Here is a 13,045-nt window from a genome sequence, read left to right on the forward strand (position 1 = left end):
GTAACATTAACTATTCATGACACAACAGGATGCAAAGCAGTGTTAAATATATAAAACCATAAAAGGTTGGAGGCATACATCATCCAGTTCAAATGACACGACTGTGCCTTTAAGCTTCTCAATGTAATCTGCATATAATTATTCGACTTTGAAACCACATTATCAGAGAATGATGATAGCAGCAGGCAGTGAGATGGCTCAAATCTTACATTGTTTTAACATTACAATTTCCTTTATATGAAAAAAGAAATTCGTATTGGAACAAGAAACCGAGACAGTGCAGTGGATCTTTTAAAACACAGAGGCAGATTAGAGTCATTATGCTGACAGCATTATGCAAGTCGCAGGTTATTACAAAATGTCATTATTTTCAACAGAATTTCAGGGATTTAAACTCACCATAACCATCACAATGTGTAAAATGTCAGGAGGTCTATGGTCAAATACAATAAGTCATATGCGACCCACTATAAACACACTAGAGAATACTTTTTCAGGAAAAGAAACTGATCAAAAACAAAACTGGAACATAACATTACGTATAAGACAATTATTTGTATAAGTGGTGAGTCCCATGAAACACCTAAAGTAAATATTAGGATTAGCTGGTAACATGAGACTTTGTTGTCTTTACTTCCCATAGAGTCACCACCTTCAGTTATAATGAACCATTCAGACGGCAGGCAAATCTGATATTCTTCTGACATCTGACTCACAGTACTAACTGTCCAAGCTATTACTCATGGTGTGCTTTTCCATTTTAGAAAAAAACCTACAAATACTAGACTTGGTGAAGATAGAGAGGAGGATCCACTCTTTGCTTCTGCAATAGCATCATGTAGTCATGGTGCAGTATTGCTCCTTTGCACTGGACTATATTAGCAGCAAAGGAGGTTCAACTGCAGTCACAGCTGCCAGCTAGACTCTGGATGTTGAAAAGTTGAATTTTAAATCACATTTGAAATCTAGAAGTCCAATTAAAAACAGATTTCAAAACTCCAATAAATGTAGTTTAAAACAGTTTTGCACTACTTGGTTTGCAAATGTTTTGCATTTTTATTTTCCCAAATACAAACTGATTCGATGCTCTATAAAATGCCATAATGCTAATGCAAGTGCAGCTGCAATGGTGCAAAAACTGCAATGCACAGAAATATTTTATAAATTCCTATACTGGGGTGTTGTATAGGGTGTCAGTGTATACATAATTGCATTTAGTAGGTTTTTTGGTCTGTTTTCTGATGTCTTTTCTTGCTTTCTTGCTAAACTACAAATCTCACCTCCAGCTAACTACCAACATCTGAACCAACATATTTGGGTGGATGGGCTGTTGAAGCTTTTGCCCCAACACAAACACCAGCATTTACCCTAAACTATTACTGACACCTGATGTTACTTGCCTGCAGCATAAGGTCTGACGGGCTCGGTGTTAGCTCTCTCTGTGGTAGAATGGGGCGTTGCTGCCTGCTGCCCTCGACTGGAAGCATCACGTAGACTCTGCATGTGGAGGCCCATAGTTTCCTCCGCTGCTGCAGTAGTCTTCAGGACATCAACCAGCACCTGACTAAGTTTCTCGTTGGCCTTACGCAGGACGTTTCTGAAAGCAGCAACAGTTATGTTAAAAACAATTGCAGCGAAGAAGCGTTTCTTCTTAATATCTGTAGTTTTATTGAAAAACAAAATATTAGTTGGCTAAAAGAAAGGCTTGAGGCGATTAACGACATATTTGTCACTGTTTGACAGACCACATACTAACATTGAGTGTAATTAAATTAATAATAAGAGATGTGTGTGTGTATTGGCTGAGGTGATGTACGTGTGACTAATACTACTAAATAACATTTATGGTGCTTACCATTATGGTTATAGGATGTGCAATGACTGATACTGGTACTATATCTATATATATCCAGTGTTTCCTTTAGGATTTTTTTTAGCAGTGGGGGCAGGTCTGTCATAACAACAACATTGGGCCCAATAACCTCTGAATAGTTCTACTTGTTGTTAATTTGCATTATGTCGGCAGGATAATTTAAAAGGCAACTGCGACTACATTTTTTGTACAGCCCTATTTCTGATACCGTGGTGGCAGAAATTTTGCCATAGTGGGTCGCCACTACAAAATCAACAGAGGAAACACTGTATATCTATCTATCTATCTATCTATCTATCTATCTATCTATCTATCTATCTATGCTATGTTATATTTGATATGATATTATGCAATTGGGCATTGTGCAATACAGAAGTTATTGACCACAGCATGAGTTAATGGGAAATGTGCAATCATTATCAAAATTAAGTGCAATACGAGGGGGAGGATACGTCATGGGTTCTCTTCTTCCGTTCTTCTGTGATTGTGAGGAAAGGTAGGCGGGTATGGTGTGAGGTTTATTAGATGTTCATTGAAGCATTGGATGAGATAATGTATGATTATGTTTCTGTGTAGGTTAACTGTATGTTTATTGTCGTTTATCGCCATTTCGTTTCTCTCAAATGCCCAAGATGAATTTCTCCTATAGGAGACAATAAAGGCTTATCTTATCTTAATTTGGCTTCAATCTATAGAATTATTTTTTGAATTTATGTAAAGCACCAAACAAACACGTAATGATAAAGGATCCAACTGAATATATTCGGAATATTCTTCTTCATGGAGCATCTCTGTGAATAACGTTTTACTATGAGGAATTAGCAGGAATAAAGTTTCTTTCACTACCTTTCAGTGTCCTTATCGGAGGATTCTCTATCATCTTGTGATGACAGTTTGCCTCTACCAGCCTGCGTTATTCCCGGCCCGCCGGGATCTTCCTCTTCCTCAACTTCTTCTTGGTTGTTTTCTCCCTTCTTTAATGCCTGGACGGACAGGAGAGAGAACACAGACAGCATCCCAGTCATTGCAAAGTCGCAGTTGAATAAACAGACTCCTGAAAACTCTAGACAGCGAACGACAGAGTGGCTGTATGTGTGACCATTAGTAACTGCATTCAAATAAGGCACAGCGAGGGGCACATAGACACACTGCCCCTTTTAACGAGCACACAGATACACACAAAGACACACTTTTAACTCTCTTGGAGCCGAGAAAAACACTGCTATCTTTGTGGTGCTATGGCAACAGGTGCACCTGAGGCACAGTGACTTGCAGAGGCGACAGCTCCATCTCCTGAAAGAACAGCAGAAATGCAGCTCTGCTTCTCCACTCAATTCACTCCCAGACACTGCACTGTGCAGAGACTGCCGATGAGTGAGAGTAGCACTGACTTCAGTCAAAGAATCACTTCTTCAGACAGAGAGCTCATTTTGAATGACTCTGTTTTATAGTTTCCTGAGTAACAGACAACATGCAGTGCTGTATACTCAAGAGATCAGAAAAATAAAAATGTCTCTAAGCCTAAACATGTTTTTGACAAAGAAATGGAAATTATCTTTGACTCCACAATTTCTGGCAATGCAGCACTGGATTCCACTATACTGAAATATGTTTCTTATGTTTTCCCCATCACAATTTACATTTAATTTACATATTAACATGCTAATATCTTTACTTTATATATCTGAACAGATTTAAAGTTACATGGTAACATACTATGGTATGGTATAAAAGGGTGAATTAGGTCTTTTGACCAAATAATGCTTTATGCCCTATAATATTAGCTAAAGACAACTTTATTTTTCAGTAATTTGGCATTCATTTGCATACAAACACAGAGCACTCTTGTTTTAAAATATCAAATACAAACATTTTAATTAATTCATGGTTCATAATTTATAATCTCAACTCTTAGCTTGTTTTATAAACTTGAGAACTTAAACCTACAATGTCAAAATTTAAAATCTAAAGCTGCTTTATCCTATTCTTTGGGCCAAGAGAACGTTTGAGTTTGTCCAAAAGTCTGATGCTGGAGAGGTCTTAACAAAAGACGTCTTCACAAAAGATGCTTCGGTTTTCTGTAGATCAACTCAACAATGTTTACCTTGAGAAATTCTTTACAGAAATTAGATAATTCAGGTGAATTTAGGAGAGATAACATAATAATGCATGTACAGCTCAACTGAGGCAGAGGCCTTATCTCATCATTAAAACTCATCTGAGCCAATAACAGTTAAGAACTTTTTACTTTATGATCCTTACTGAACCACCACCAAGAGTGTGTTAGAGCAACTCATCTCACAAAGAACACTGAACCTGACAGCCACTGCAATCACACAGTTAAAGCTTAATCATGCAATAAATGGTTAGTGAAAGCCTAGCAGGCCCTGGGATTAGCTCTTTAAAGCATGAGGAGTGATTTAAAAAAAAAAAAAGAAGAAATCCCAACTCAACATGAGGAAACCAGTGCATGCAGAGTAGATAAGAAAGTATATATGATCACTTAACTAAATTGTTATTCTTTGACAGTAGTAGATAAACAAATGTGCTTAAAGTGAAATCATTAAAACGGTTATGAGAGAGAATTACAAACTATTTTTTCTCATATATTGATAGTGGTTGTGTGTCATTATTAAAATAACTTTTAATTAGTCCCTTGCATTAGGAATAAGTCACAAGTTTACTGTATATAAAAGTAAAAGAATGAGGATGCTTTGCCCTATTTAAAGAGGAGAGTAAGGCTGTGTGTATGCACATATTTAAAGGTTAAGGTGAAAGAAATGCAGGTAAATGCAGGTACTGCATTTCAAATAAAATTAAAGGAGGCTAGAATAGTTGTGTGCACATCCACAAAACCTCAGTGGGATAGGTGCAGGATACCAAAAATTCAACTATAAAAATATTACTTGTTGCTGCATACATTTATACTTGTATTCTGGTTTAAACACAACAACATAAAACAGCTTTTATCACATTATTGATTGTAGTATTTTAACCAATGCACTGTGAGCAGGTAAAAAAGCAGTGAAAGCTTGCATAATCAATGATAGAGTAATCCATGCAACACCTGCATTGCGACAAAGTGCATCTGAAAATGAATGACACAGCAGTAATAAATTCTCTCAGATGAAATGAATGAAATTTGTGGCGTGGTGAAAGTAAATCAGCACATTACGTGTGACAGCTCAGTTAGTGACACTGACCTGCTCATGTCCTGATTCCGTTTTCTGCAGCTCCTCTTTTAACTTTCTGATCTCTGCGTTCCTCTCCTCCAGCTCTCTCTCCAGTCTCTCCTTCTCCACTTCCCCCAGCCAGGCACCCGAGGTGAGAGGAGCTCTGGGAGTCATCCGCTCCTCGTTCCCCATCTCCTCCACCTCCTCTTTATCTGACCAGGTCTGCATGGAGGCGCTCCTCTGGCAGGCACGCTTGTTGATTCGAGCCAGCTCAATCTGCTGTGCAAACTCCACTGACATCTGAACTATGGCCTGTCAGAACATATGGATCCAGACATATTGTGTCTTAGGACTCTATCTGATATTGAGACACAGAGATCTACAGTAGGTGTTATTAACAATGCTAGGATCAAATGCGTCAGTTTCCTCATACAGGTTTTTTCAAAGATGGATAAATTAATGTAGTGTATCTAGGGGTACAACTACTGATTATTTTCATTATTCTGCTGATTATTTTCTCGATTAATCAACTAATTGTTTGGTTTATAAAACATCAGACAAAAGTGGAAATGCACTGTCGCAGACCTCAGAGGACATCTTTTTGTGTCTTTTTTTTGTTTTGTTTGACCTGTAGTCCAAAGATATTCAGTTTACTATCACAAGAGTAAGATAAACAGCAAATATTCATTTTAGGAAGCTAGAACAAGAAATTTTTTTGATTCATCAATATTTATTCACCAACTATTAATTTCAACTTCAACTGTTTCCTTTCATAACAATTAATGCAATTGTCTTCTGTTACCAGTTTTATTGATACCAACTATACACATGAGTTGCATGTTAAAAATGCATGACTGCCTACCTTGGCAACTTCTTCCTCCACTCTCTCCCAGTGTTGTCTGTCTTCCAGCACAAGCTGCCTGGAGTCTCCAGCGCCGCTTATACCATTGAGATTCTGCTCTTTCTCTCCTCTCCTCTCTTGACGCTCCTCTGTTATCTTCTGCTGTTCCTTTTCTTCTGTGAGTCTCCTCAGCTCTCTGTTGTGCTGCTCTTTAAGAGCGGCTACTACTGGACATATTTGTCGTAGAGACTTTCCTCAGCGCCTGCAGCTGTGCTGTCAGGCCGGCAGACCTGACAGGCCAGCGCAACTCCACACCTCCCTCTGACAGTTCCTCCTCTCCCAGGTCCTGCAAAGAGTGAGAAAAGCAGAAAAAGAGGAATAAAGGGAGGGCTACAAGTTACAAAAGCAAAACTAATGTAGCAGAAAACAGCAACCGTAGTGTGTTAAAATAAAAGTTCTTCAAGGCTGGTCCTGAAATAAACAGGTCCTCTTTACTGTAGCTAAGCCCCACCCCGGCCTTAGAGCACTATTAATACACTGTTTTGTTCTCTTCACCACCCCAAGGAGGATAAAGCGATAAAGAGATGTCTTGCATTACATTACAGCTACATTTTCCCCCAACACACTACCACTCTGTCTTGTGATGAACCCATTTCTTATCTGTTTCAGTTATTTAGCTTCTTCAGGACCACTTGCCTCAAGCTTAACATTTCCAAGCCAAATGTCTTATCCAATCTCAAGTGTATTGCGCCCAGTTTTTTTTTCCGTTCTCTCCCTCTCTGATCTCTTCACAGTCAAACGAGTTGTGGAAACTTTAAGGGTTGGAGGGAGAGAAAGACAAACTAAGACACGATGGAAGTTGGAGCGAAGTGACTGAGAGATGGCTGAAATGGAGTGCAGCTCATTCACGCAAGGCAGAATCCTCCATTCATGCAGCCGCCACGACTAGAGTACGTCCGCTTGACTCATGAGCAACACGCTAAAACGGTAGGTTATGTAACGTCCAATCCTTTTAATTGTTAAGATATAGGACCGTTCATGATGCTGCTTCTGGAGCAAAGCTGGAGTATTTAGGGACGCGTTTTAGCCTAAAGGCTGCAACTGCCCCCTCTCACCCACCCTTACTGTCATCTGAACTATGGCCTGTCAGAACATATGGATCCAGACATATTGTGTCTTAGGACTCTATCTGATATTGAGACACAGAGATCTACAGTAGGTGTTATTAACAATGCTAGGATCAAATGCGTCAGTTTCCTCATACAGGGTTTTTTTCAAAGATGGATAAATTAATGTAGTGTATCTAGGGGTACAACTACTGATTATTTTCATTATTCTGCTGATTATTTTCTCGATTAATCAACTAATTGTTTGGTTTATAAAACATCAGACAAAAGTGGAAATGCACTGTCGCAGACCTCAGAGGACATCTTTTTGTGTCTTTTTTTTGTTTTGTTTGACCTGTAGTCCAAAGATATTCAGTTTACTATCACAAGAGTAAGATAAACAGCAAATATTCATTTTAGGAAGCTAGAACAAGAAATTTTTTGATTCATCAATATTTATTCACCAACTATTAATTTCAACTTCAACTGTTTCCTTTCATAACAATTAATGCAATTGTCTTCTGTTACCAGTTTTATTGATACCAACTATACACATGAGTTGCATGTTAAAAATGCATGACTGCCTACCTTGGCAACTTCTTCCTCCACTCTCTCCCAGTGTTGTCTGTCTTCCAGCACAAGCTGCCTGGAGTCTCCAGCGCCGCTTATACCATTGAGATTCTGCTCTTTCTCTCCTCTCCTCTCTTGACGCTCCTCTGTTATCTTCTGCTGTTCCTTTTCTTCTGTGAGTCTCCTCAGCTCTCTGTTGTGCTGCTCTTTAAGAGCGGCTACTTCTTGGACATATTTGTCGTAGAGAGCTTTCCTCAGCGCCTGCAGCTGTGCTGTCAGGCCGGCAGACCTGACAGGCCAGCGCAACTCCACACCTCCCTCTGACAGTTCCTCCTCTCCCAGGTCCTGCAAAGAGTGAGAAAAGCAGAAAAGAGGAATAAAGGGAGGGCTACAAGTTACAAAAGCAAAACTAATGTAGCAGAAAACAGCAACCGTAGTGTGTTAAAATAAAAGTTCTTCAAGGCTGGTCCTGAAATAAACAGGTCCTCTTTACTGTAGCTAAGCCCCACCCCGGCCTTAGAGCACTATTAATACACTGTTTTGTTCTCTTCACCACCCCAAGGAGGATAAAGCGATAAAGAGATGTCTTGCATTACATTACAGCTACATTTTCTCCCAACACACTACCACTCTGTCTTGTGATGAACCCATTTCTTATCTGTTTCAGTTATTTAGCTTCTTCAGGACCACTTGCCTCAAGCTTAACATTTCCAAGCCAAATGTCTTATCCAATCTCAAGTGTATTGCGCCCAGTTTTTTTTTTCCGTTCTCTCCCTCTCTGATCTCTTCACAGTCAAACGAGTTGTGGAAACTTTAAGGGTTGGAGGGAGAGAAAGACAAACTAAGACACGATGGAAGTTGGAGCGAAGTGACTGAGAGATGGCTGAAATGGAGTGCAGCTCATTCACGCAAGGCAGAATCCTCCATTCATGCAGCCGCCACGACTAGAGTACGTCCGCTTGACTCATGAGCAGCACGCTAAAACGGTAGGTTATGTAACGTCCAATCCTTTTAATTGTTAAGATATAGGACCGTTCATGATGCTGCTTCTGGAGCAAAGCTGGAGTATTTAGGGCACGTTTTAGCCTAAAGGCTGCAACTGCCCCCTCTCACCCACCCTTACTGTCATAGCGTCTTAATGTACACGTTTCAGCTCGTAGTAAGATGTGATGCATGTGACATGGAAGATTTAGATGAGGGTAAAAATGTACCAGCCAAACCTTTAGTTCATCTCTGTGCTCCTCCATCCTCTCACAGCTGGACTCTGGAGCACTGGACAAGCAGAAAGAGAAAAAGAGAAGTCAAATTTATTTGTTCTACAGCCTCAGATATATTTAACAATTCATTCATTTTGTTCTTGTATCCTACCTACATTCATATCAGTCAAGTAAAAAACTCAAAACTAGCTGAGCTTACATGCTTTTTGGTTGTAAGCATAAAAGTCTAAATATTTCTATGTGACAGACATTTGAACAGCCATCCAGGATAATTTAACACTATTAATAAGACAAAATTAAAACATATACATTCTGAAAGTAGAAAGACAAATTATTCCATAACTACGGTCGCAACTAATGATTTATTTCTTGATTACTGGATTAATTGTTTTGTCTATAAAATATCTAAAAAATAAAGAACTTTTTATTATAACAAATGTATTATAATTCCATAAGTCCAGGCCAGGGTGCTGTCTTCAAAATCCTTGTTTTGTCCGACGAACACTCCAAAACCCAAAAGATGTTCAGTACACTATCACATATTACAAAGAAAGGCAGCAAATCTTAAAATCTTAGAAGCTGACAGAGAATGTTTGGCTTTTTTTTTTCCATAAAAAAAATACATAAACAATGACCGGATTGTTAAAATAGTTGCAGAATAATCAATTAATTGTTTGCGCTCAAGACATAAGGAATACACTGCCCTTTAAAAAATATAGAATGATACCTGGTCCCACTGCACAAATTAATGTAAATGGACATCAATATTACATATAATGTATATACAGAGAATGTATCTGGATATATATGTGAGTGTATTCCACATTCCACTGTCTGGGAATCATTTCCCTGAACATGGCAGTTAGACACAAACAAAAGTTCATTGGTGTTGAAAACCACTGTTGTAATCATATTCACTATATCAAACAGTGGAGGGCAGCAGCATCTCAGTTTTTATAGTAACAGTAAAACACTCCCGTTTCTTTTTAGCCATGAGGAAAAGCTCACCAACAGTAATAAAGTTTGGGTTTGGAAGGTTTAAATTACCATATGTGCATAAACAACCAGTTGGTCACAAATATGAGTGGTTTCCAAATATGTTATACTTCTATTTGTAGAACTGAAGTTCTTTAGAAACCTCATATAATTCCACATTGGTGCATGCTTAAAAAGTCACATTCAATTTGTTCTCTACACAGCACATCCCTCAGGAAGTCATCTGGAATGGGTACTTTTATAGATAAGTGGGCTAACAAAAGGCATGAATAATGCTTTAATTAACCTAGTGAATATATTTTTTTTTTTTAAAGATTATTTTGGGGGCTTTTTTCCCCCTTTATGTCAGAGTGACAGTGGATAGACAGGAAAGGTGGGAGAGAGATGGGGGATGACACGCAGCAAAAGGGCCGCAGGTCCGGAACCCGGGCCGCTGCAAAGGCCTTAGCCTACATGGGGTGCACGCTCTTACTGGGTGAGTTAGTGAATATTTCATTAGTTAAGGCATTGAGGCTTTGTTGTCAACAGAAGTGGGTCAGGTAGCTTTACCATGCTACACAGGATATGCAGACCAGCTGCAAGTAAAAGATCATGTAGCTCAGTCTGCTTCTATCACATGCACTGGATCGATCGATCAATCAATCAATCAATCAAGTGAAAAGCAACTACAAACATGAGTGATGAGTATGGGGGGAGGCTGTATGAATCCAGTAATAGTGCTCCTTAAATGCTACCAACCACAACTGATTACATAACATTTGCAGTCACATTGGCAATTCTTTTTAACCACCCAAGTTTAATTTACTGGATCAACATTCGGTTTCTTTTGTATAAATATATGCCCTTATCATTATCTATGTCAAGGAGAGTTTGCTGTACATTTTGATTGCCTTAGTCTGAATACATAAGAATATATTCCGTATGTGGAAACATTAAAATCATTGTGTTTTCAAAGTGTCATCACCTGTAGTGGGTCTGAGTGCCTGTGACCTCCTGCAGGCGCTGATGCAACATGAAGAGCTCGATGGCGTATCGCTCCTCACTCTCAGTGGCCTGCTGCTGGTAGTGAGCTCGGAGATGCTCCATCTCTTGCCTGTGACTCTCCTCCAGCTGGAGCTGCTTCTCTTGCTCTTCAGCCTTCAGCCTCTGTAATTCCTTGGTAAGGAAGGTAGATGGTGCATCAGCCCGCTCCTCCAGATCTGACCCATAGAGAGGGGAAATGTGAAATTCAATATAATAATAATAGTAATAATTTATACTTTATTAATCCCGCAAAGGAAATTACAATGTTTTCACTCTGTTGTTAAAATACACATTACACAAAGGCCTGAAATACACACACGCTCAGTACCTATACATGCACTAATAGAGAGATGGGGAGAGTGAGGGGGCTGCAGCTGTCAATGTGCAGCTGTCAATGGACAGGCGCGCCGAGCAGTAGGGGGTTTGGTGCCTTGCTCAAGAGCACCATGGCAGTGCCCAGGAGGTAAACTGGCACCTCTCCAGCTACCAGTCCACCACCATACTTTGGTCCATATAGGGACTTGAACTAAATGGGTCACTGCAGTAAAAAATAACATGATCTAGTAATTACTGAATAAACAAATAACACAAAAAAAAAAATTTGTGCACCTCTTTTGAAAGATTATGAGGTTAGCATTTGTTTACAGTCTACAGATATACATTTTAACACTATATTTTATATATATATACATATATATATATATATATATATATATATATATATATACATCTATATATATATATATATATATATATATATATATATATATATATATATATTAGCGCTGTCAGCATTAACGCTTTCATTTTTTTTTAAATCGCATGCCGGCATTTATTAATTTATTTTACACTTCACTCGGCTTCGCGCCATGCCTAACAGGCTACTATTTTGACCCTTTGCTGCACCGTTACTTCTCATCAAGCTGCCATACTTCCTCGTAACACATCCTGCTGCTGCAGGCTGCAAACATAATGGAGAAAGACAGCAGCAACACAATCTGAATGGCGCTTATTATTATTATTATTTTCCAAAACTCCCGGACGGCTCGTAGACAAGTCGAAAGCCATATGCACACTGTGTAAAGCCGAATTAAAATATCACCGAAGCACGTCAAGCTTAAGCTACCACCTACTAGCTAATTAACGTGACTCTGGTTGATGCTACCCACTAGCATGCTACCCATTCAGGCAAAGCACTATTTTGGAGAGTGCTACTTGCCTACTTGTGGATGAAACCAAATCCCAAAAAAATTACTACAGCTCTTGCGAAATGGGTGGCAACTAACTGCAGACCTGTCAGCATCGTAGAGGACTCGGGTCTTAAAGACGTACTACGGTTGGCCTGTTCTGACCCGTCTCATTGCCGTCGAGGGGGACAGTAGTTTCACGCATACACAGCCTGTAAGACACGGAGAAAGCAGCCCAACTGGAACTGCTGCAAAGTACAAACGCTGTCTCATTAACCGGTGATCACTGGACGTCAGTGAGTAATCAAAATTATTTAGAAGTTACTAAACACTATATTGACTCTGGTAAGGATAGGGATTTTTAGTTAGGTACTTGGAGGAATTGTGCAATAATGACAGATTCACACATTTTTCTTTTGTTTACAGTAAATAAATACTAAACAAATACAAATCTTAAAGTCAAGTTCATAAATCAACTTTCTTTGCATTCATTTGATTCCCAGTCAAGATACACTGGTAAGAATTGCTTTCCATTGTTAATATGTACTTAAAAACAGTTCTGAAATGCAAAATAGAATTTTAATCACAAATGATAAATATGCGATTAACTATAGAAATTCAGCGATTAAAAAAAATTAATCGTTTGACAGCCCTAATATATATATGTGTGTGTGTGTGTGTGTGTGTGTGTGTGTGTGTGCAACATTTTTACCACTGTCGGTTCACATTAATATATTTACAGAGTAGAGTTTGGATAATTGCCAGCTCGATTGACACATGTATAAAAAAAATCAAGGCAGGGGAGTGTTGCTGTATGATTTCTGTTTGCTGTTGACCACAGATGTAAAGATGCACTACAGAAACCACACACCTGCAAAAGCACAAAGTGAGGGGCACATATTTGACCTAAACCTAAAATATTGAGGGATACAGAGAACAGAAATAATACTTCAGAATATTTCATACTTTGTCTTTTCTTATCTTATTACACACCTCTGTTTTGACTCAGTGAGCTGACATAAGGGCTTAACGTTTCTTCTTTCCTCAAATTTTTCATTC

General features: G+C 38.9%; 1 protein-coding gene across 1 annotated transcript in view; it reads right to left on the reverse strand.

The window, feature by feature from the left end:
• Positions 1-13,045, reverse strand: part of akap9 (A kinase (PRKA) anchor protein 9) — a 70,768-nt gene that overhangs the window by 34,264 nt on the left and 23,459 nt on the right. Inside the window, exons 15-20 of the mRNA XM_078267130.1 lie at positions 10,741-10,975; positions 8,784-8,835; positions 7,582-7,908; positions 5,077-5,358; positions 2,720-2,856; positions 1,401-1,597 (exon numbers count right to left, since the gene is read on the reverse strand). Of these exons, the coding sequence (XP_078123256.1) occupies positions 1,401-1,597; positions 2,720-2,856; positions 5,077-5,358; positions 7,582-7,908; positions 8,784-8,835; positions 10,741-10,975 (1,230 nt within the window). The remainder of the gene's footprint in view (positions 1-1,400; positions 1,598-2,719; positions 2,857-5,076; positions 5,359-7,581; positions 7,909-8,783; positions 8,836-10,740; positions 10,976-13,045) is intronic.

This window comes from Sander vitreus, chromosome 14 (assembly GCF_031162955.1).
Source record: "Sander vitreus isolate 19-12246 chromosome 14, sanVit1, whole genome shotgun sequence".
NCBI classification, from domain to species: domain Eukaryota; kingdom Metazoa; phylum Chordata; class Actinopteri; order Perciformes; family Percidae; genus Sander; species Sander vitreus.